The sequence below is a fragment of the Muscardinus avellanarius genome (genome assembly GCF_963383645.1).
Source record: "Muscardinus avellanarius genome assembly, chromosome: 10".
NCBI lineage: Eukaryota > Metazoa > Chordata > Mammalia > Rodentia > Gliridae > Muscardinus > Muscardinus avellanarius.
Genome location: NC_137796.1, coordinates 38,824,959 through 38,849,808, shown reverse-complemented (window position 1 = coordinate 38,849,808; position 24,850 = coordinate 38,824,959). Strand labels below are relative to the sequence as shown.

Below are 24,850 nucleotides of genomic sequence, written 5' to 3'. Positions count from 1 at the left end.
TATTCCCCAGTATGTCACACATTAAAAAAATGGGAGCCGGGAGTGGTGGCACATGCTTGTAATCCCCATACTTGGGAAGCTGAGACAGGAGGATCACGCAGGTTTCAAGCCAGCCTCAGCTACTTAGTGAGACCCTGTTTCCAAATAAAATAAAAAATTCTGGGAGTATAGCCTCTGGGTCCCACCCCAAGTATCACCAAAAATAAATAAATAAATAAATAAATAAATAAATAAAAAGGGTATATAGGAGGCAAAGTTAAGAAGCTCCCAATGGCTAAGTCTTGGATTTTTTTTACCCATAAATTTATTTATTTATTTAAAGTTAAAAAGAAAGTTTAATCTAATTGACCCTTTTCTTTTTTTAATTTTTACCTTTTATAAGTGGAACATATTGAAAGTGGTGTACATTTAGACTGCTTCATGCCCTTCCCCCTCCATTTCCCTCCCCCCTCCCAATAGAGAGTGTCCAGGTTAACCATGTTGTATTTATGCTATTATACATATTCATATGTAGCTTCTCCATTGAACAATCTCAGCTTTCCTCCTCTCCTATCCTTCCATTCAAGCTTTGCTTGGATTTTAAGTAATTAAAACAATATATTATAATAATAGTATGATAGTACAACATGAGTTTATATCTATATGAATGACTAAAAAAGTAATGGAAAAAGAATACTTATTATTATTATTATTATTATTATTATTATTATTATTATTTTGGTGGTACTGGCGGTGGAACCCAGGGGCTTTCTACCTCCAGGCTACACTCCCAGACCCTTTTTATATTTTATTTGGAAACAGGGTCTCACTAAGTTGCTGAGAGCCTCACTAAGTAGCTGAGGCTGGCTTCGAACCTGCACGATCCTCCTGTCTCAGCCTCCCAAGCATGGGAATTACAAGTGTGCACCACCACGCCCGGCTCAGAATACTTATTTCTTACAGCAAAATTTTGATAGCATATGTGTAGCACATGTGGAAGGAAAGATGGAAACTAAAAACCATCATTAGGTAAATAAAGTAGCCAGGCAATGGTGGTACACATCTGTAAACAAACCCAGTACTTGGGAAACTGATAGGAGGATTGCAAGGTTGAGGCCAACCTCAGCAACAGAGCAGGGCTCTCAGCAACCTAGCGAGGTCCTGTTTAAAAATAAAATAGGTCTGAGGGTGTAGCTCAGAGCCACAATGATCCTGGGTTAAAACCCCAGCACACACCACACAGAACCCGCAGGAAAACCAAAAAAGCTCCACTAAATAACTGTTGCAGGTTACAGGCAGGAACCATCAATAAATGATAAAAAATTAGTGGCTGAAAGAATATCTTCATAGGCATAGATTTTTTAATCAGAAAGAAAAATATAGTACTGGAAAAAATGAACAGATAGCACCTTGATGAAGTAATGGGAGTTAACATCACTAGCAATAAGACAAATCAGTATTATATGCTCTACTTCAACTGATACAATGCACTGAGAAAGACATAATGGTATTGACAATATACATATCCTCAAATGAATCCATATGCATCAAACAAACCCGAATTGGTAGACATTCTACTAAATAACTGACCAGGAATTCTTCACATGTCAAAAACATGAAGACAGCCAAGAAAAGACTGGGTAGTCATCATAGAGACTAAGGATACTTCACAACCAAAAGCAATCAAATTATGAGACCAACCTAGGTGTTTATTTACATTGAATGGATTACAAAATTATGGCCTGTACAACACAATGGAATTCTTCTCAGTAATAAAAAAGAACAAAATTATGTCATTTGCAGAAAATGGATGGACCTGGAGAAGATTATAAGTGAGATTAGCCAGCTACAGAAAGTGAAGGTTAATATGTGGAAGTGAAAGAGTAATCAGGATACGAGAGGGACTTCAGATAATGGAGAAAAAACCCCAGTGGAGCCAGGGAGTTACTCTAGGGGAGTGAGAGGGGATTAATGAAAAAATCACTTCCACTGACATTATGTATATCTATGAGAATACCAATGCCCATCTCAATATCACATATGGGGAAGGGGGTAGGGAGGGAGTCGGAGGAAAGCCCACCAAGTGCTTGTGCATGTATGTCATTAACACTGTGAACATTATGATATATGTAGTCATAGAGTAACACTATAATGCACCAATAAAAATATATGTGTGTATGTATATGTATATGTATGCACACAGGGCTGGGGGGAGAGGGAGAGAGGGAGAGATGGAGAGACAGAGAGAGAGAAGAAACGGTTAAAAAAATCTACCATTACGTTAAAAAAATCATAAAGACCAAGAAAAGAGTAGCCATCATAGGTAGAAGAAACTAAGGATACTTTACAACTAAAAGCAATGTGGAAAATGAGCTTATAAAAAAGAAATTAATGGCAAAACCAGTGATGTCTGAATAAAGTTTATAGTCAATGATACTGTATCAATGTTAATTCTTAATTCATTTGTTAAGAATCTAAGGGCATATAGGAATTCTGTACTATTTTTATAACTTTCTGTACTTCCAAAGTTAAAAAAAAGTTAAGGAAACATTAACACAACATATCTTTTTGATGACCATGGTTTGGCAGGTTCATAATTACTAAGCTCAATTAAAACTACTGATAATTATTTTTAAATTAGGCAATATTTTAAGTATAAGTAAGCTGGGCGTGGTGGCGCACGCTTGTAATCCCTGCGCTTGGGAGGCTGAGACAGGAGGATCGCACGGGTTCAAACTTAGTGAGACCCTGTTTCCAAATAAAATATAAAAAAGGTCTGGGAGTCTAGCCCGGAAGTAGAAAGCCTCTGGGTTCCACCCCCAGTACCACCAAAAAAAAAAAAAAAAAAAAGTATAAGTAAGTCTCTACTTTCTGCAACCCCTATCATTTGTTTATACTTTTATAGTGAGGTAGTGTTGCAATTTTTTTTTGGGGGGGGGGGGTCTGGGGATGGAACCCAGAGGCATTTAATCTCTGAGTTACACCCCCTGCGCTATATTTTATTCTTTAATTTGAAACAGGGTCTCAAAGTTGCGGAGGGCCTCACTAAGTAGCTGAGGCTGTCCACAAACTGCAATCCTCCAGTCTCAGCCTCCCGAATGCTGAGATTACAAGCGTGCGCCACCACACCCAGCTTTGCAATTTATATATTAACTTTTTTACACAAGACAGTCAATTTCTTGAGGCTCAGTCTTTTATGTGCTCTGTGATTATAAGTGTACTGTGGATGAAAATTATGTAAAAGATCTCAATGTTAAAGGAATTATTTACTTACGTTCCACAAAGGAGGTAAAGAGCATTCTAAATCTGCTAAGCCGACTACCTTCATCTGCCCACATTCGTATCACACCAATTCCTGTTTTAAGCATTACATCATTGGCCACAGTGCTGCAAAACTTGGCCCTTAGATTTTCAATAGCACTGCTTCCATCATATACTGCGACGAAGTTTCTCTTGCATTCATTCGAGTGCTCCATCTGATAATCTAGGAACCTCAAATAAATCTGTAACATTAAAACAAAAAGAAACACTGCTTTAAAAAGATATGCAAATTTTTCTATTTCTATTATGTATAGTCAGCATTGTAAAATGAATTATGAAAGCTGACAGAAAAACAGATACAAGGCTGATAAATAACTAAAAGATCTAAGGCTAATGCTTTGTTTCTTTGCTTAATGATAGAAACAAGTATTTAAGAACCTAAAATTTGTATTTTGTTTACAAAAAGAAGGTTTTTGCAAATGAGGCATTAACCCTCTTACTTATTCTCTATAAAAGCAATATCATGGCATTAACAAAAGAAATAAAAGAATAACTCATAATTTTACTTATCTAACAACCAATATGACTAATTGATGAGTTTTTCATTTTTCTGCGTATTTTAAAACTAAGTCAGAAAAGATATAAACATCTGCTTTTACTGTAATACATCAAAATGTTACATTCTTTACATTCCTTATAACCATACTCATTTCTGCAATGTCTTATCATTTCAGTCATTTACTCACTGTTCTGTTGCACACTTTAGTTGATTTAACATGTTATCCCTTAAAATTTTCTGTTTTCAGACTGGAAGATACAAACTATGTTCAAAGTTAAGCACCATTAGTATCTTGCTTTATTCAAATTGCATAGGAACATTGCTACCTGCCATCAACTCATTTCCTAAAATACACTTGGCCCATTCTCATTTGATTTATTTTATATCTTTACATTGTTGTTTAGAAAGACTAATGAAAAAAATAATGAAGTAGGTCTCATTGTTTATGGTGAGAGATTCAGGAACTTGCCCAGGATTACTCAGGATAAGAATTTGAACCCAGATTGGCCTGAGTCTAAAGTTGTATTATTATTCCCATTCTATGGGGTGCATTACATGCATATGTGTGTGCACATACACATAAGCATACATAACACTCCTTACTTTTTTTGGCTCAAGATGGTCATGTGACTTGAGAGTAAAAATAGTGAAGAATAGTTTTCCTTTGAATTACCACTTCAGACAGATGAGCATGCACTTTCTAGTTGTTATTCCTGATGTAGTGTTATGACACCCTTGCCCTACCATTAAAGTCAAAAAGGTCATGTCATATATTTCTCACCTCTATTCCCATTCTAAGAATAAGCTCAGAAAAATAGGTTGCTTGGTCATTGTTATGAGTTAGTGGAAAATCTTTTCTAATTTACCCTTTCATGTCAATCATCTCCCTTTGAGGATTTTAGCTTTATGTCAGTCTTACAAAGATCACATGATTCCGTAAGTTCTCCCAACCTTGAGAATATTAAAAAAACAAACTCCTTAAAAACTTGGGCTGTAATATATTACTAAAATCAGTCAGGGGCATTTTGGAATGTCAATTTGTTTATTACTCTAATTTATATGTCTCTTTAACTTTTAGTTCATAAGAATTATCCCCTTTTACACTTACTTTTTAATTTTTTTGTGTGGTGCTGGTTATTGAAAACAAGGATATTCTACCTCTGAGATATATCCTCAGCCCTATTTTTTTATTTGAGGAAAAAAGTTCTTCCTAAATTGCTGAGGATATAATCCCAATGTCTCAGCCTCCCAACTACTGGAATTATTGGCATGCACTACCATGCTCAGCTTTGGAGCATACGTATGTTTTTAAAAGAATATTTATTAAACTTTAACCAGTGTTTCCAGGTAAATTTTTTGTAGGTGTGTGGTACTGGGGATAGAACCCAGGGGATCGTACCTCTGTGCTCTCCCTCTAAGCCCTATTTCTCTTTCTCTCTTTCCCTCTCCCTCTACCTCCCCCACCCTTTTTCTCTTTCTTTTAGTGGTACTGGGATGGAACCGAGGGACACTGCACCTCTGAGCTATACCCCAAGTCCTATTTTTTAGTCTTTTTATTTTTTGAAACAGGGTCTCACTGAGTTGCAAAGGCTCTTGCTAAGTAGCTGAGGCTGTCTATGAACCAAGATCCTATGGTCTCCGCTTCCCAGATGCTGGAATTACAAGTGTGCGCCACCACGCCTGGCTCTATTTCATTCTTTATTTTGAAACAGGGTCTCAGTTGCGAATGGCCTCACAATTTGTCAAGGCTAGCCATGAAACTGATCATCCTGTCTCGGCCTCCTAAGTACTAGGATTGTAAGCATGTGCCACCACAACAGGCTTCCAAGTACTTTTTTTTTTTTTTTTTGGTGGTGGTACTGGTGTTCCTGGAAGCCCTTCTACTGCTGGGCTACACTCCCAGACTTATTTTATATTTTTTAATTTAGAAACAGGGTCTCTTAAGCCAGCATGGCTGGCTCCGAACCAGCGCTATCCTCCTGTCTCTGCCTCCCAAGCGCGGAGATTACAAGTGTGCACCACCACGCCCGGATTCCAAGTACTTTTTAATCTGGAGGATTTTCAGGTTATCTAACCTATTATATTACCATAACTAAATCTGATTTTTCTTTTTCTTGTGTGTGGTGCTGGGGATTGAACCCAGGAGCATTCTACATTTGAGATGTATTCCCAAGTCTATTTTATTTTTTATTTGAAAACAGTCTTACTAAGTTGGCTAAGAGCCTTGCTAAGTTGCTGAGGCTGGTCTCGAACCTGTGATCTCGCTGTCTCAACTTTATAAGTACTGGGATTACAGGCATGAGCCATCACACCCAACTGATTTTCATGATTCCTTAAAGGTATGTTTCTCCTATCCCCTCTTCTACTTTTTATCTACATTAAATCTAAATTTGAAGCCTACTGACATTATTAGAAGTATAAATTAAAAGCAAAGTAAAAATAGTTACCATTCTGAAATCTTTCCTAATAAAAAGCTCTACATTATCAGCACAGACAGCACATATGAACAGTCAACATATTTTACACTGATGTGAAGAACTCTGTGACATTCAAGGCACTTTAATCTCTTGCAGCCTAATTTTCCTCCCCATAAAAAAGGTTTTTATGAATTGTTCAAGGTCAATATTTGCACTTGCCAACTAGGAATTCACAGATTTTAAGAATCTGTTTGTTTCTCAGATAAGGTCTTGCCTTGAATTCATGATGCTCCTGTCTCATGAGCTGCTGGGGTCAAGTATATCCAGCTAGATCTTAATCTTGATCTTTTAAATTAAGAATTAATGTATGTGTAATGTTCCTGAAATTTATATTTATTTAACTTCAACAATGCTAGTAGTAGGTGTCAAAACACAAAATGAAATAAAATTAATTTTTAAAAGTTATAATAGTTAATATCTCAATACTCTATACTGGGATAGGGGAAATAAGAAGCGGGGCACCAAGTGCTGTGTTCATGCTGTGAATCTATAATGCACTAATAAAAGCACATTAAAATAAACACACAAATTTTAAATAAGTTGTAATATTAATTTATATACTCAAATATTTCCATGAACCAAAGTTATACATTATAAAAATAATATATTATGCTATTCTCTGAAGTATTCAAAAAATAAATTACCTTAGCTTTTGGAGTAGCTTTAATTGTCCATATGCAATCAACTGCTTGGCCAGGTTTTGTTTTTTCTTCTTGTTCTACCTGACTAGAACGCACTATCCCATCAGCTCCTGAAAGCTCAAATTGGCAATCTAGAAAGAATAAAGTAACGATGTTCAAAGAAAAATAAGACTAATGAAAAATACCATGGGAAAAGAAAGATAATATACTAAACCTGGAATGGGATTTAAAATACCTCCTAGATAAGTAAAATCTGGATCTGTAACAAAAGAAAAGAAGAAAATTATTGGTACTTAAAAAGGCTTAACATCTTTTTTTTTTTTTTTTGGTGGTACTGGGGTTCCTGGAAGCCCTTCTACCTCCGGGCTACACTCCCAGACCTATTTTATACTTTTATATTTGGAAACAGGCTCTCTTAAGCCAGCGCGGCTGGCTTCGAACCTGTGCGATCCTCCTGTCTCCACCTCCCAAGCACGGGGATTACAAGCGTGCGCCACCACGCCCGGCCTTGACATCTTTTTTAATTTTGTTTTTAGTACTAGGGTTTGAATCCTGGGGCAGTCTACCTTCAAGCTATATCCCAGTCCTATTTATTCTGAAACAGGGTCTCACTAAGTTGCTGAGGTAAGAGGCTCTTTTTTTTTTTTTTCAGTACTGGGGATGAAAGCATAGACATTCCATCTCTGAGCGACACTCCAGCCCTATTTTTTATTCTATATTTTGAAACAGGGTCTCAGTGAGTTTCAAAGGACCTCACTAAGTAGCTGAGGCTGTCTGTGAACCGTGATCCTCCTATCCTCCCAAATGTTGGGATGACAAGCAAGCGCCACCATGCCTGGATCAAATCATTTTTTTAAAGACACATGTGTTTGTATTTTTAAAATATTTTTTATAAAATTTATTTTGCTGGGCATGATGACACACTGCTGTAATCCCAGTGCTTGGAAGGCTGAGACAGAATATTGCAGGTTCAAGGCCAACTTTGGTGAGAGGCTTTTATTGCAGTGGACTACACATCACTAGTCACTTCTGAATTCACTTATAGGCTCATTTACTGGTAGTGTTTGTAATTTTGATCCCTTCATAAGTTAATAATTTAAGAAACTTGAAAACTCACATCAAATATCAAAAGTAGTAGCTAGTCGATAAACACAATGCTGTATATACAATGCAATGAAATAGTATTCAGTCTTAAAAAGAAATAAAATTCCTTGTGGCTGAATCATATTACAATTTATCTTCTAAGGTTTTTGCTTAAATGGGCAGTGGTGAATATTTTTAATGCCACTGAGTTGTATACTTATAAATGGCTAAAGGGTAAATTTTGTTATGTATATTTTACCACAATAAAAATATTTTTAAATCTTAAGGTTACTTTTTTCTTTTGGGACTGGGGATTTAACACAGGGGCATTCTAACTCCAATCCATATCCCCAGCCCTTTTTATTTTAAAACTGGGTCTCATTAAAGCTGCTGAGGTTGGCCTTGAACCTGTGATATTCTGTCTAAGCCTCTATAGCACTGGGATTACAGAGAAGGGTCATCATGGCCAGCAAAAAAGAAAAATATTTTTCAAATGTACAAACACACGTTTTTAAGGGAAAAAAAAGATTTGATAAGGCATGTAGGTGCATGCTTGTAATCCCACTACATGGGAGGCTGACACAGAAGGATCATGGGTTTGAGGCCAGCTTCAGCTACTTAGTGAGGCACTCTGCAACATATAGAAAGCCTGTTTCAAAATAAAGAATTAAAAAAAAAATAGAGGGTGTAACTCAAAAGGTAGAATGCCCTTGAATTCAATTCTCAGTCCCATAAACAAACAAACAATTTGTAAGTTGAGATATACCCAAGTGCTGGGGGGTAGGAGTGTGGGGAGAAACCTGGGTAGTCTGAAATGTCTCAGAATCTATTTCATATAGAGTTTATTTTATGTAACAAGATGTTCAGTTTTTGTTAAAATTGTCTTTAATTCCAGATGTTTTAGAAAGTTGTTTTACAAAGTAGAAAAAATAGAAAATAAAGTATGAGTTTAATTAAGAATACATTTTGAAAGCTGGGCATGGTAGCACACTGGACATTAAGCATTTGGGAGGCTAAGACAAGAGAAATGAGGTTCACAGACAGCCTCAGCACTGAGACCTGTTTCAAAATGAAGAATAAAAAATAGGGCTGGGATTGTAACTCCGAGGCAGAATGCCCTTGGGTTCCATCCCCAGTACCCAAACAAAACAAAACAAAAAGTAAAAACAAAAAACCATTTTGGAGACTCATTCTTACTAAAACAGAACAAAAAATAGAAGCTTTAATTTTTTTGCAGACAAATGTCAAAGAAAAATTTAAATCTTACATGGCATTGTGGGGTAAATCACAGAAACTATCTGGATATTAATAAAAACTTTTCATATGTAGATGTAAATTTTAAGATGTTAATATTACTTTAAAATTTCCATCATTATCCTAGTTACTTCCAGGAAAATAGCAATTCATTAAGAGCCTCTGACTCAACAAGTATCAACAATAGCTCAGAGAATTTCATTAAAAAAAACTAATGTTTCACCACTGTTAATAGGTTTCTTTCAGATTTACCACTCCTTAGATAAACATATGACATTAAATAATAGCACACATAGCAATATTTTTGCTAAATATATACTGCCTGTTTATTTTGCCATGAGGTATCTTTCTTTTAGCGATAAAATACAATCCTCACTTATATTATAAAAGCAACATGACAGAATTTAAAAAGTTGCCTAAAGGAGTGAAATTATGTCCTGGATTTTCCATTACATAAGAAAACCACTTAATCTCTAAGTTTCCTCATCTATAAAATAGGGCATTACATAATCCTCCAGATATTAGTGATTAGCATAAAATTACATAGAATATGGAAATTCTGAAGCGCTATGAAGTAAAAATGAAAGAAAGCCTAGACATCCTAAGAATCTTATAACTTGACTATATTTTAACCATATAAAGTTTCTCTGATACATAAACCAAAAGGACAAAGAACTACTTTTGCCAAAAGTAAGCATATTAACATATAAAGTTGGTTATTTAAAAAATAAACATTATTCAAATAACATTTTTTGTGAGTTTTTTGTTTGTTTTGCAGTACTGGGGATAGGACCCAGGGGCATTCTACCTCCAAGCTATAACCCCAGCACTTTTTTTTTTATTCTTTATTGTTAAACAGGGTCTGAGTTGCAAAGAACCTAAGTAGCTGAGGCTGGCTTCAAACTGTGATCCTCCTGTCTCAAGTCTCCTAAATGTTGGGATTACAAGTGTGCACCACCATGCCTGGCTAGAACATTGTTTTTATTTTCTCTTTTTTTTTTTTCAAATAGTTGAAACTTGTAAAGATATGATTTCATGTGTGAGATTTTGTATTAAGTCTCCTTATGACACTAAAGTATCAATTACTTCAGTTAATTGATTTGGTTAATAGAAACCAAATACTTCACCAATTTAACCAAATTAGCTCTTTTGTATTTGGTACTGGGAATTGAACCAAGGGTCTTGTGCATGCTTTAAGCTAGGCACGGCTTTACCACTGAGCTACACCTCCAACCCTTTATAAAACTTAATTTTGAGACAGTCTAGTTACCCAGACTGCTCTGTAACTTGTGATCCTCCTGTCTCAGCCTCCCAAGCAGCTGAAGATACAAACTTGTGCCACTGTACCTAGACAAATAATTTATTTGATATGTTATAGGTTCTCGATAGTGAAGTAGCAATTATCACCACTTTTTTTTTTTTTTGGTATTGGGGACTGAATTTAGGGGCATCTACCTCTGAGCTGCAAGCCAGGGGTGGTGGCACACACTTTTAATTCCAGAATTCAGGAAGCTGAGACCAGAGGATTGTGGTTTGCTGAAAGCCTCAGCTACTTAGGCACTATGCAATACAGTGAGACCCTGTTTCAAAATAAAGAATAAAAAATAGGTCTGAGGGTGTAGCTAGGATGTAGAATGCCCCTGGGGTTCCATCCCTCGTACCTCAAAAAAAATAAAGAAAAAGACTAAAAAATAGGGTTGTGGGTTAACTCGGAGGTGCAATGCCCTTGGGTTCTATTCCCAGTACCATAAAGCAAAAAACAAAACAAAACAGGATCTCACTAAGTCACTGAGGCTGGCTTCAAACCTCAGATCCCCCTGTCTCTCATGTACTGGGATTATAGACATACACCGTAACATTTAGCTTATTTACAAAACTATCATCTCAAACTAAAATCTGTTCTCACTGTACACTAGTCACTGTCCTGTTTCTCAAGTGCTTGGGAACAGCTATTCTACTTTCTGTTTCTATGAATTTGACTTTCAATTTCTTATATAAGTGGACTCAGAGTTGTTCTTTTGTTTCTGGCTAATTTTACTTAGCAAGTTTCAATGTTTATCTATGTTGTAACATATATTCAGAATTAACCCAGATCAGTTAACATACATCTCTCACAAAAAATCCATTCATGATGTTTATAGCAGTTTTGTTCATAATTGCTGAAATTTGGAAACAAGCAAGATAGTCTTCAACATATCATATAAAACTGTGGTATATTCAGATAATGGAGTATTATTCTGTGCTTAAAAAAAGAGTAGTCAAGCCATGAATAAGACACAGAGGAACTTCATATGCATATGGTTAAATTATCAAAACCAATCTAAATACATGACATTCTGGAAAGGGTCAAACTAAAGACACTAAAGAAATCAGTGGCTGCCAGTGGTTTGGGGGAGGAAAGGATGAACTGCAAAAGCACAGGGTTTTTAGGGCAATGACACTGTTCTGTGAAACTATAATAGTTAATACATGTCATTATACATTTGTCAAAATACATACCATATAATAGCAAGAGTAAACTGTAATGCAAACTATGACTTTGGGTGACAATGTTCATCAATTTTAACAAATGTACCCCTTCCTATGGTACGAAATGGTGATAGGAAAGGTAGGAGTTAGAAGACAGTTGCTTCTTCTCAATTAACTGAACACAAGAGTTTTCTAAAAAATCAAGTCTATTAGACAAATTTTACTTTTTGAAAATATCATTTTGGCATTGGGAAGATAACATACTGAAGCAAAGCTTATAAATTTCCATAACACTTACTGACAAGAATAAAGTGTTTTTACATTTTTTGGCAAAAGAGGTAAAAATAATAATATCCAATTTTCATACAAGTTAATCAGATAAAGAAAAGAATCTGAAGTGATAAACATCAAATTGTTAAGACTGATGTTATATACAGAGTAGTAGGGTTATGAGCATTTCCATTTAGATGTTTTAATTTTTGTCAGCTAACAAGTTTCTCACATTAAAAAGTAAGTAAAAGCAAACAAATTCACAGATGTTATATTGTTTTTTTTTTTTAATCCTGTTATAGCCAGGTATGGTGGAAAATGCTTGTAATCCTAAGGAGAATTATAAAAAAAATGGCAAATCTCAGGCACAACACTATATTTAAGTCTTATAGCCTTAAGATAGCAGAGAAAGAATTAAAATCTGATATTTTAGCTGGGTGTGGTGGTGCACACCTGCAATCCCAGTACTTGGGAGGCTGAGACAGGAGGATCACAGGTTCCTAGCCAGCCTCAGCAATTTAGTGAGGCTCTTAACAACTTAGCAAGAACCTGTTTGCAAATAAAAACTAAAAATAGTAAGCCGAGCATGGTGGCACACACATGTTATCACAGCTTTCTGAAGGCAGAGACCTGAGGATCTGGATTTGCAGACAGCTTTAGCTACTTAAGCGAGGCCCTTTGCAACTCAGTGAGACCCTGTTTCAAAAATAAAGAGACTAAAAATTAGGGCTAGGGGTATATCTCGGAGGTACAGTGCCCCTAGGTTCCATCTCTAGTACTGCAAAAATATATATATATATATATATATATATATATATATATATATATATATAGTGCTGGGGGGAGCTCTGATTTGGAAGGCCCCTGGGTTCCGTTCCATCCCCTGTGAGGGACACACACACACACACACACACACACACACACACACACACGGGGGAAAAAAGAGAAAGGAAGGAAGGAAGGAAGGAAATAAAAATAAGCCCCACATATGTAGAACAGTACTTGTTCTCTTGCTGATTATTTTCTTAGGTATTTATTCAAATATGTGGTTAATTCAATCAGTTAAATGAAAAGCCAGCTAAATGCTTTTTGAGGTGATTGCAAAAACAAGATAATATGTTGCATTATTATTTTTTAAAGGTTTCTGTTTGGCAGTACTGGGGATTGAACTCAGGAGCATACTAAATCTCTAAGCTATACCCCCAGCCCCATTTTTTATTCTTTTGTTTGAAAAAGGGTCTAAGTTGCAGAGTGCCTAAGTTGCTGAGGCTGGCAATAAACCTTTAATCCTCCTTGTATCAATCTCCCAAGTACTGGGATTACAAGAGTGCATCACCGCACCTAGCTTTGTTAAATTATTTTTAAACGATATTTATTTTGATGTTGTGGGATTTAAGTATGACTATAAAACATAGATGTAGAAGAAAGTATGAGGCCAATGTGACATGCCTCAAAATTCAAATGATATGGTTCTAGTTGCACCTTTTATTAGGCTTTCATTTGTTCATAGACTGATTTCCTTTTGACTTGAAAATTTCCTTTAAAGTCTTGATTTTATTAACTTGGCCAAATTATCTCTTTTTTAACCTTAGAATTCAAAAATCAGAGCAAGATAATCAAAATTGAAAAGGTAACTTTATTCTTTTTAGTAAAAGATAACTTTTATTCTTTACCTGGAATAAATGAATATTTTGCTCGAAATCCCAATCCTTCAAGTTCTTCATCAGAACTAAACTTAATCCACATGAATCTCCCTGTTGACCTAAGTAATGGAGGGCTTTTCATGCCACAGTAACGATCTATAAGAGGAGAGAAACCAAAGGGCCCATCTCGAACTTCCAAGTGATCAAATCGACATTCAAATGATGGTTCTATGTAATAGTGTTCATCAAAGGTCAACTCTATTCTTTGACGTGGAGCAGCTATAAAGCAAGAGGAAACAAATCAGTGCAGCATGAAAAACAAATACACAAATGTTTGGACAAAAATCAGAAAAACAAAACAATTGTAAATGCTTCATACATGAGAATTCTGAAAATTGCTGCATGTCATAATGTCACATTTTATATGAATAATAATGCTCCTCTGTATAACTATAGTAGCCTTCTCTTTGATATATGCTATTTACTAAATTAGTTAAATGTGCTTGGTTAAAATTGAAGCTTTGAAAAAGTATTGCTTACTTAGTTCATGAGATATAACATCTATGATACATTAAATAAAGGAAAAATAAAAGAAACTCATTAATATATCCATTAATCTGTATAAAGCCTAATAAGAAATGCCAGTATGTTAAGTCTTTATCAGGGATAAGTTTCTCATATATATTGATGTACTTAATTATATTTTTAGGAGATTCAAAATTTCTATAAAAATACAATTATCATTTTGTTAAATGTGTTTAATATTTAAGAAATATTTATCATTACTAAAATTTGTTGGTGGAATTGAGGGGCATCCTACCTCTGAGATCCACCCCTAAACCAATTTTTTTATTCTTTATTTTGAAACAGGGTCTCACCAAGTTACAGAGGGCCTCACAAGTTGCTGAAGCTGTCTGAAAACCTGCGATCTTCCTCTCTCAGCCTCCCAAGTACTAGGATTACAGCCATGTGCAACCATGCCCAGCTCATTAGAATTTATTTCAAATATATGTCTTAATTTTTTCTCAAACTGATTTAAACAAGGCATTTTTTTAACCAGTGCAGTTAGTTTTTAATAAAATGAAAATTCATCCTACAAAAGATAGAAAATAGTCAAATACCTTCCAAAATGTAGATACATTCCTTGTTTGGTGGATAAGAATCAGGATAATTTGGTGAAGCAAAATGACCTCCATTGCTGGTTCGAACCCAAGTGCCACACTGGGTTGTAGGAATGTGCTTGATTCCAATAGTTTGCCCATCTTGGTGAAAAAAAGAATTTTAAATATAATTGCAACAGAAGAGAATACAATCTTCTCTTTCCCCCACAACTTTCTAAACAATTGCCCACTCTGTTACATATATATAATTCCCTAACAGCCACTGCCAAATTTAGCACAACAAATTGAGTACAGCAGAAGTTAAAGAAAGATAAGATTTTGTATGCTGTGCTTGCTAGAAAAATTTGCTGCTAGGACAAAATCATTTGTGAGAAATCTGATAAGCCAGAAAATTTTAATAAAATTCAGTTGACAAAAAGTAAAAAGATCTCTGGAGTTATCTTTAGTATGGTGCCCTTATTATTTAGTTTAACACAAAAGTCAAATAAGGTTCACAGAGTAGAGAGGGTCTTTAAAGACTATAGCTGAATAAAAGTATTAATTCTGCTCCCTCTTTAAGTTTTCCTTAAACAAAAGAAGTTTTTAGGAGGACATACACTCTAAACTACATAAGTATAAAATTACAGACACAAAATAACAAATGACAGTTATAGAAGTAAGATGAGAGGTGGTATGAGAAAGCCTGCTTTTTAAAAACAGGAGGCTAACGTCTGTTTGCAATCAGTATGACTACATATTCTCTTCTCCACAAATCTCAGCAGTTATTGCCTGGACAGTTCCTCTTTGGAAAAGGTAAAAGGGGTTAAGGGGCAAGAAGACATCAGGTGCACCCGAGAGTGAAAGTAGCAACCTGAGAACAGGGAGATTAGTGAATGTTAACATACTGAATGGTACTCTCAAGGCTTCTCCCCCTGGGCTCACCAAAAGCCTCTTAATGAGCTATAGAGCCTCTAAGCAGAAAATGATTCTTTTCTGGGGAAAATAATCAGCCCTAAGAATGACTTAACAATGCAGACTCAGGGGCTCCCCAATGTGAGATCACTGAACAGTGAAGGGCACAACAAACAATTATTACCTTTGCAGACAATTAATGGTTAGCTTTTCAGTGCTCCTATTAAGATATGAGCAGACACTGAAGAACATTTGGAGCAAGCCTTTAATATGGAAAACATACCCAGTGCTTACCTAGCACTCATGAGGCCCTGGGTTCAATTCTTAGTAACACACAGTCATGGGTTTAAAATTCACTAAAATGTAAAAACTTGACTTTAAAAAAAAAAAAAAAAAGAAAAACATCCAAAGAGAAAAAAAGCAACTCTGTGGAAACTAAGACTATATAAGAAACAAATTTTTAAATTGTAACACATAATAAGACTTTAATTTAATCTCCTAAGAGAGATAGAAATCCAGTATATGCATGAAACAAGAACAAGTATATTCTTTAAAAAAACATTTAGAAAGCAAAATAAAGCATAACAAAATAGAAGAAATAAAAATATTAGAAAGTTTACAGCAGAGGTCAAGCACTGGGACAATCTCACCTGCTGCCTATGGTTGTACACAGAGATTTTTGTTTTTTACTTTTTTTTGTAATGGGGATTGAACACAAGGACATTCTACCTCTGAGCTACAGTTCCAGCTCCCTTTTTTAGAATTTTGAAATGGAATCTTGTTAAGTTGCTGAACTGTGTTGACCTCAATCTGTGATCCTCCTGTCTCAGCTTCCCAAGTTCTGGGATTACAGGCATGTACCACCATGCCTGGCCGTACATAAAGTTTTACTGAAATATATCTATGCCCACCATTTGTTTATTGTCTGTGGCTGATTTCACACCACAATAGAAGAGCTAAGCAAGTGTTCCAGAGACAGGGAAACCTGCAAATACTTAAGTACTTATATCTAACCCATCATACACACACAAAAGTTTCCTGAATCTTAGAAGATAAAGTTGATGATGTGGAACAAAATGTGGAACAAAAAGAGATGTAAATAGAAAAGATAAAACAACAAAAACCCAAGAGGGTTGCAACCAATTAACAGGAATTCCTGAAAAGACAGAACAAAGAATATGGGGAAGGAATTAAGGTTAACAAAAACTAAAAATTTCTAGCTATATATGGTGGCACATGTTTATAATCCAAGTATTTGGGAGGCTGAGACAGGAACATTGCAGGTTCAAAGTCAGCCTCAGCAACTAAGAAAGTTGTGGGACTCTCATCAACCTAACAAGACCCTGTTTAAAAAAAAAAAAAAAGAAAGAAAGAAAAATAGGGCTGGGTATGAAGCTTAGAGGTAGAATGCCCCTAGGTTCAATCCCCAGCACCACACACACAAAAAACAAACAAACAAAACCCCTCAAAACCTAAAATTTCCTATATCTATAAAGATAAAATTCATATTGAAAAAGTTTGATATGTGACTTAATGTAAACCCTGAATACTGATGTAACCAGAATTATGATGTAATATATTGAGAAGGGTAGCACAAAGAGAACACATGTATGTGCATGGGGGTAGACAGTAGGTAGGTGAAAGAGCTAAATTCTCATCTTCCATGATGAGAAACCAGTATCTAATGTTATTTATTTATTTATTTATTTATTTATTTATTTATTGGTGGTACTAGGGATAGAACCCAGGGGTCTTCTACTTCCAGGCTACATTCCCAGACCTATTTTATATTTTTTTTTATTTGGAAACAGGGTCTTTTAAGCCAGCAAAGGCTGGCTTTAAACTTGTGTGATCCTCCTGTCTCAGCCTCCCAAGCACGGGGATTACAAGCATGAGCCACCACCCCTGGCTTGAAACTAGTATCTAATGTTTAAAGCTGAAATAGTCAAGAAGTAGGAGTATATTTAAAGATATGAAAGAAAATACCAAAAGAATCAGCAAAAGAAAGATTATTTGCATCAAGCAAGCAGTGTAAGGGTGGGATAAAAAAAGATATTTCTTAATTATTTTGTATGCTTTAATATTTATTTATTTATTTATTTATTCATTCATTCATTCATTCATTCATTCATTGTAATAGAGATTGAACACAGAGGCATTCTACAACCCCAGTCCTATTTTTTCATTCTTTATTTTGAAACAGAGTCTCACTAAGTTGTGAAGGACCTCACTAAGTAGCTAAGGCTGGCCTCAAACCTGTGATTCTCAAAGTACTGGGATTACAAACATGCTCCACTCATCTGGTTTTGCTTTGATTTTCTTTATTATGTGTTATATAAGTGACAAAAATAAAAGCAATTAAAGTTATACAGAAGCCAGGCATGGTGGTGCACGCTTGTAATCCTACCATTTGGGAGGCTGAAACAGGAGGATTGTGGTTTGTGGGCAGCCTCAGTTACTTAGTGAGGCCCTCTGCAACTCAGTGAGACTATGTTTCAAAATAAATAAAAAATAATAGGGCTGGGGTGTAGCTCAGAGGTAGAATGCCCCTGGGTTCTATCCCTGGCATAGCAAAAAAAAAAAAAAAAAAAAAAAAAACCGGAAACATACTGAACTCTGACTTGGAAATCAGGTTTAAAAGTTAACACTAGCCTCTGGGTAATTGGGAGACTGAGACATAAGGATCACAGTTTTGAGGAAAACCTTAACAACTTAGTGAGATCCTATTTCAAAATAAAAATAGGACGAGGCGGGGTGAAATTCAGAGATATAATGCCCGTGTTCCCAAGTACCCTCCCCCAAACACACACAACTCTTACTCTTACTCTTACTCTCACACACTCTCTCTCTCTCTCTCTCTCTCTCTCACACACACACACACACACACACACACACACACACACACACACACAACTAGCTTATCTTTTTTTCACAAATCAGGACTAAATTAGAATAGGACCAAAGAACTTTGAATATGATTAAATGTTTTGTTAAGGAATTTTTTTCTTAGTGATAAGTATGAACCTCATTTAATTTTTCAACATACTCCACAGTGTGCAAGGAGCACTGCGATTCCATTTTTTAAAAATTATCTGGGCAAGATTTATGTTGACTATTTACATAGTAAACTGCAGTTAAACCCAGTTAATCTGAAGTTGTCAGGCTGATTAAAAGCCCTAGGTCACTGAAACATCCCAGAAGTACTATGGAAATAGAACTCAAATTTTCTACTTTTTTTTTTCAAATTAGTTATCCCACTGTCCTGAATATGTGGTAAGTTATCACTATAGGTACTTTACCTTGGGTCTTTTGGGCCACAGCAATCCCTTCCACTACAAGTATTGTTATTAACAACACTAGAGAAACAACAGAAAAGAAAAGTTAAAAAATTGAATCTATATAACATTTTACTAAGTCTATAAGGAAAATCAAACAAAAGGTTAATTATAATGACTATTTCTTACTAACATTCACTTTCAAGGTTTTTAAGTGTTAAACATTATATTCTGATTATTTGACCCCTAAGACAACCCAAAACCCATAATTAACTTTTTGTTCATTTATTTATTTTTGCTGTACTAGGGATGGAACCCAGGGGCATTTTACCTCCAAGCTACACCCCTATCCCTATTTTTTTTATTCTTTATTTTGAAACAGAGTCTCATTGAGTTGCAAAGGGCCTCACTAAGTAGCTAAGGTTGTCCGCAAATGGCGATCCTCCTGCCTCAGCCTCCCAAATGCTGGGATTACAAGCGTGTGCCACCAGGTTTCTTATTTATATAAACACTAAGACATAGCATTTAAAGCATTTTCAATCTGACAAATTTTGAATACACTATATTTTATATATACATATATATATCTTCTGTGTGTGTGTGTGTGTGTGTGTGTGTGTGTGTGTGTGTGGAAAAGCTATATAAACACATACATGCTTGCATATTAGAAACAAAACTAATCCTTTACTAAGCCTAACTATTCTTCCAATTCTGCTGTACTATCTGAAAGTTTACTAGTTCTGCAATGCATTATGCTAGTGAAAAGTTAACAGAGTATCTGCTTCTGAGGACATCCATGATAAAGACAAGTAGGAGGTAACTATCTCCTAATTAAGCATTACTATGCTGTTTGTGATGCAAAAGCTAGCCATGCTTATAAACTAAAGGTTCTTCCTACACACTGAATATTCCTGTGATCCAACAACATATTGTTTTCCCATGTATGTTTTTTTAAAGATTTTGAAAAACATTTTAAGAATGGTACACTTTTCCATTCAATAAAAACTACTGAGACTGCCACAAACTACTGTGAAAACTGGAGTTATACTCAGTCAATAAGCCCTTATACAGTATCAACTGAAGAGGAGGTACTGAGGATATCATAGATGGAGGGATGGAGGGAGGGAAAGAGAGAGAATACAGCAAAATAGTTGAGTATGGACTTTAGGAGATAGATGAATCTAGGATGGGGTTTTGACTTGTACCAGGTGTAAGGCTTAGTAGGAAAACTGGCATGGTGTACTAATACTGTAGACTAATTTCACTGGCTGTGAAGATTTAATGACAAGATGTGCATAGTACATCTTATGTGCCAGGCATTGCATTCTACTAAGTGACAAACATTAGGACAAACTAGCATTTGCACGAAGTCAATTGTCAAAGGCAATATATATACAATACATCGTGAAAAGATATTTAACAGAAGTTAGTCAGAAAGTATAATGGAAACACAGTGAAGGGAAGCATCTATTCTTCTGGGAGATAAAGGGAATAGAGTGGGAAAAAAAACTTCAGAAAAAGAACGTGTATTCTGTTTAGACCTTATAGGACTTGATCCCTGAAGAAGAAAGAGCTTAAATACAAATATGAAGACATGAAATATCTATAGCAGGTTGTAGAAGACTCTGAGGAATACAATATATAGTTAGCATGCAAAAGGGAATAGTAGTATATAGGAGGTAGAATGAGATCTGAATGAAAAAAGTTCTGAATGCCATGCTAAGAGCTTGAACTTTTGTTTATAATGACAAACCACTAGGTTGTTTTTTTGTTGTAGTGGGGACTGAATCCAGAGGAATTCTACCTTCAAGCTACATTCCCAGCCCTTTGTTTTGTTTTGAAACAGGGGCTCCTATATCATTGAGGCTGTCCTCAAATATCTCAGCCTCTCAAGCACCAGGATAACAAGCATGCACCAGTACACCCAGCTCCACATAGATTTTTAAACTAGAGAAAGACATCATAATATCTGAGTTTTAGACCAAAAATTTTGATGGTTGTATGGAATTGAAACTTAAGAAGAAAAGAGTGAAGCCCTTCTACCTCCGGGCTACACTCCCAAACCTATTTTATACTTTTTTATTTTTAGAAACAGGGTCTCTTAAGCCAGCATGTATGGCTTTGAACCTGTGCGATCCTCCTGTCTCGGCCTCCCAAGCGCGGGGATTACAAGCATGCGCCACCATGCCTGGCAAGAGTGATCATTTGGGAAGCAAAGATGATATGTTAAAGCAGAGCAGTGGCAATAGAAATGAGATTAATCACATGATTTGGATGTAGAGTCAGCTGCAACTGGTAATTTAAAGAATATTAGGATGAAATAACTAAATGTACTAATGTGAATGTTCATAAACTATTCCTTACTCGATAACATGTACTAAGCATCTACTAAGCAATGTTCAAAGATATAGTTCTTGCCATTCAGTTTATATCTTAAAACCTAATTATCTCAACCATGTTAATTGCTCCTTTCCTACTTATTTACTATGGTACTAGGGACTGAATCCAAGAGAGCTTTCTACCTCTGAACTATAGTTCAGCCCTTTTTATTTTATTTTACTTTTTTATTATTATTTTTTAATTGGTGCACTGTAATCATATATCACATTGGAATACAAGACTTGAGAGGATACACAAGCACACATCATCCAATTAGCCCTCCTCCAGCCCCCATCCCATTCCCTCCCCCTCCCTCCATCCCACACTTCTTTGGTGATTTACTTTGATACATTTGTTTATGTACCTCCTGCGTTTTCAAGAGGCTCCATCCTCCTCTATTCCATACCCTCTGATTGGTCACCTTAATTGCTTCACTATAGGGCCCTTTCTATAGCTCGACCTTTTCCTGTTGCCCCTTTCCTCCTAGTTATTGCTGATTAGGGGAAGCATCTGATTTTTATTTTCTGCGATATTTCTCTGTGCATGCCGCGTTGCAAGTACCGATCCCACTCTTGATGGCCCCAGTAATGGCCTGGCTACCCGGAGGACTGATCCAGACCTCACTGGCTCAAGCAGCAGCCTTGCCTCATGGGAGGCCCCAATTCTGGTCTCGCTGGCCCCGACACCAGCCTAACCCCTCAGCTGGCTCTGATCCCGGCCTCGGAGGCCTCAGCACCGGCCTTGCCTCACGGCAGGCTCCGATGACGCCCTCACTGGCCCCAGCCCTGGTCTAACCCCTCGGCAGGCTCCGATCTAGCCTCGGAGGCCTCAGTAGCAACCTTGCCTCACGGAAGGCTCCAATGCCACCTACTGGTCCCGGCACCGGCCTAACCCCTCGGCAGGCTCTGATCCCAGCCTCAGAGGCCTCAGTAGCGGCCTTGCCTCATGGCATGCTCCGATGCTGGCCATTGGCCCCGGCACCAGCCTAACCCCTCAGCTGGCTCTTATCCTGGCCTCGGAGGCCCCAGCACCGGCCTTGCCTCATGGAAGGCTCTGATGCCAGCCTCGCTGGCCCCAGCACCAACATAACCCCTTGGCAGGCTCCGACCCTGGTCTTGGAGGCCTCAGTAGCGGCCTTGCCTCATGGAAGGCTCCGATGCCGACTGCTGGCCCCGGCACCAGCCTAACCCCTCAGCAGGTTCTTATCTGGGCCTCAGAGGCCCCAGCACCGGCCTTGCCTCACAGCAGGCTCCGATGCCGGCCTCGCTGACCCCAGCACCAGTCTAACCCCTCGACAGGCTCCAATCCCGGCCTCGGAGGCCTCAGTAGCGGCCTTGTCTGTAGGGAGCCATTAAGGTCTTCCCCTTATCTTTACTAAAAGCATACTTCTGAATGTCCTCTGCCCAGAGTCAACAAGGTTTGGGGCCTTGGAAACTTCAAGGTTACTAATGCTAATGATGCTATTGTTCTGTCTGAGCTAAGGCTAGGTTTGTATTGTTTGTGGCAACAGGGTATTGTTTGACCTGCCCGGACAATGGAATTTTTCCCTCCAGGGTAACCTAAAGCTAAAAACTATAAATACCACAAAAGAAGAAGCTCCAGTGTCAGCCAGTAAAGATATTGACCTAGGAGTTGACTGGTGATCCTTCCATGCTTAGGAATAAATCATATTTGGAATTTAATTCTTAAGAGTTATATTATTTCATCCTCACTCCTCTCTTCAGAACCCGTACTTTTGCTGGCTGGCTCCGGCACTTGCCTCACGGAAGGCTTCGATGCCAGCCATTGGCCCTGGCACCGGCCTAACCACTTGGCACGCTCTTATAACGGCCTTGGAGGCCCCAGCACCGGCCTTGCCTCACGGCAGGCTCCGCTGCTGACTGCTGGCCCCAGCATCGGCCTAACCCCTTGGCAGGCTCCGATCCCAGCCTCGGAGGCCCCAGTAGTGGCCTTGCCTCACGGCAGGCTCCGATGCCAGCCATTGGCCCCGGCACCGGCCAAACCCCTTAGCAGGCTCTTATCCTGGCCTTGGAGGCCCCAGCACCGGCCTTGCCTCATGGCAAACTTCAATGCCGGCCTCACTGGCCCCAGGACCAGCCTAACCCCTCAGCAGGCTCAGATCCTGGCCTCGGAGGCCTCAGAAGCGGCCTTGCCTCATGGATGGCTCTGATGCTGGCCTCTGGCCCCGGTACTGGCCCAACCCCTCGGCAGGCTCCAATCCAGGCCTTGGAGGCCCCAGCACCGGCCTTTCCTCACGGTGAGCTCTGATCCTGGCCTTGCTGGCCCCGGCACCAGCCTAACCCCTCGGCAGGCTCCGATTCCGGCCTTGAAGGCCCCAGCACCGGCCTTGCCTCATGGCAGGCTCCGATCCCGGCCTCACTGGCCCCAGCATCGGCCTAACACCTCGGCAGGCTCCGATCTTGGCCTCAGAGGCCCCAGTAGTGGCCTTGCCTCACGGCAGGCTCCGATGTCGGCCAATGGCCCAGGCACCGGCCTAAACCCTCAGCAGGCTCCAATCACTGTCTTGAAGCTCCAGCACCGGCCTTGCCTCACGGCAGGTTCTGATCCCGGCCTTGCTGGCCCCAGCACCGGCCTAACCCCTTGGCAGGCTCCGATCCTGGCCTCGAAGGCCACAGCACCGGCCTTGCCTCACGGCAGGCTCCGATCCTGGCCTCACTGACTCCAGCACCAGCCTAACCCCTCGGCAGGCTCCGATCCTGGCCTCGGAGGCTCCAGCACCGGCCTTGCCTCACGGCAGGCTCCAATCCCAGCTTTACGTGTCCATCACCAGCCTCAACCCTCGGCAGGCTCCAATCCGAGCATCCTCTTCGCCCAACCAATTGTCCCACGTTCTCGAGGGTGTGTGGAGGTAACATTCTACTTCTGGGGTTATTATTTCAAAGGTTCCAGGTGTAATGCATCAGATCTCTGCCTCCCCTGGGTACTGGTCACTGCCATTGCCACTGCCTCCACCATTTCAAATGCTTCCCAAGCTCTTTTTCCACTCTGAATGTGTCCAGTGTTCCTAAGCATGTGTGACAGTAGCATTCGATATTTGGTGTAATTTCTCCAAAAAATAATGATGGTAGGATCCGATTTCTGCTTCTCCTGAATACAAGTCTCCACCGGCATCGCAAAGACCACTTTCAACACTGCCTTTCTCCTTGGTCTCCACTAAAGTCTCTCCTTACAGGTGATGTCCAAGATTCTTAACAATATAGAAAAACAGCAGTCTTCCTTCATGGGGAATTTTTCCATAAGTTCCAGTGCATTTGGATAAGTTCTTTCTGCATCTCCAGTGTCCTGGCATCCGCCACGGCTTTCTTAACTCCTCTCGGATATTTTTCCTTTTTCTTTTCCTTTTTTTTAAAATAAAATAAGACAGTATATGTGGTTTGAGGAGGTAGTGGGATCAGGCACTCAGTAGCACTGTGACCCAGTCGGTTTCCCCATGGGTCCAGCGTGCTCCACACTACTCCGCCTGGGCCCAGAGTCCTGCGACCCGGGCCCTGGCTGGTGTGCCCCGCGCGACCCCCGCCCGGGACCCA

General features: G+C 38.4%; 1 protein-coding gene across 2 annotated transcripts in view; it reads right to left on the bottom strand.

Annotated features, from left to right (window-relative positions):
* NETO2 (neuropilin and tolloid like 2) overlaps positions 1 to 24,850 on the bottom strand; it is a gene marked incomplete at both ends in the record, with an annotated part of 96,766 nt that overhangs the window by 31,152 nt on the left and 40,764 nt on the right. The window contains 6 exons of one of the 2 annotated variants that reach the window (XM_080702066.1): positions 3,254 to 3,482; positions 6,921 to 7,048; positions 7,132 to 7,176; positions 13,667 to 13,915; positions 14,758 to 14,898; positions 18,948 to 19,004. In XM_080702066.1, coding sequence (XP_080558192.1) covers positions 3,254 to 3,482; positions 6,921 to 7,048; positions 7,132 to 7,176; positions 13,667 to 13,915; positions 14,758 to 14,898; positions 18,948 to 19,004 — 849 coding nt within the window. The remainder of the gene's footprint in view (positions 1 to 3,253; positions 3,483 to 6,920; positions 7,049 to 7,131; positions 7,177 to 13,666; positions 13,916 to 14,757; positions 14,899 to 18,947; positions 19,005 to 24,850) is intronic. The other variant, XM_080702067.1, reaches the window with a different exon arrangement.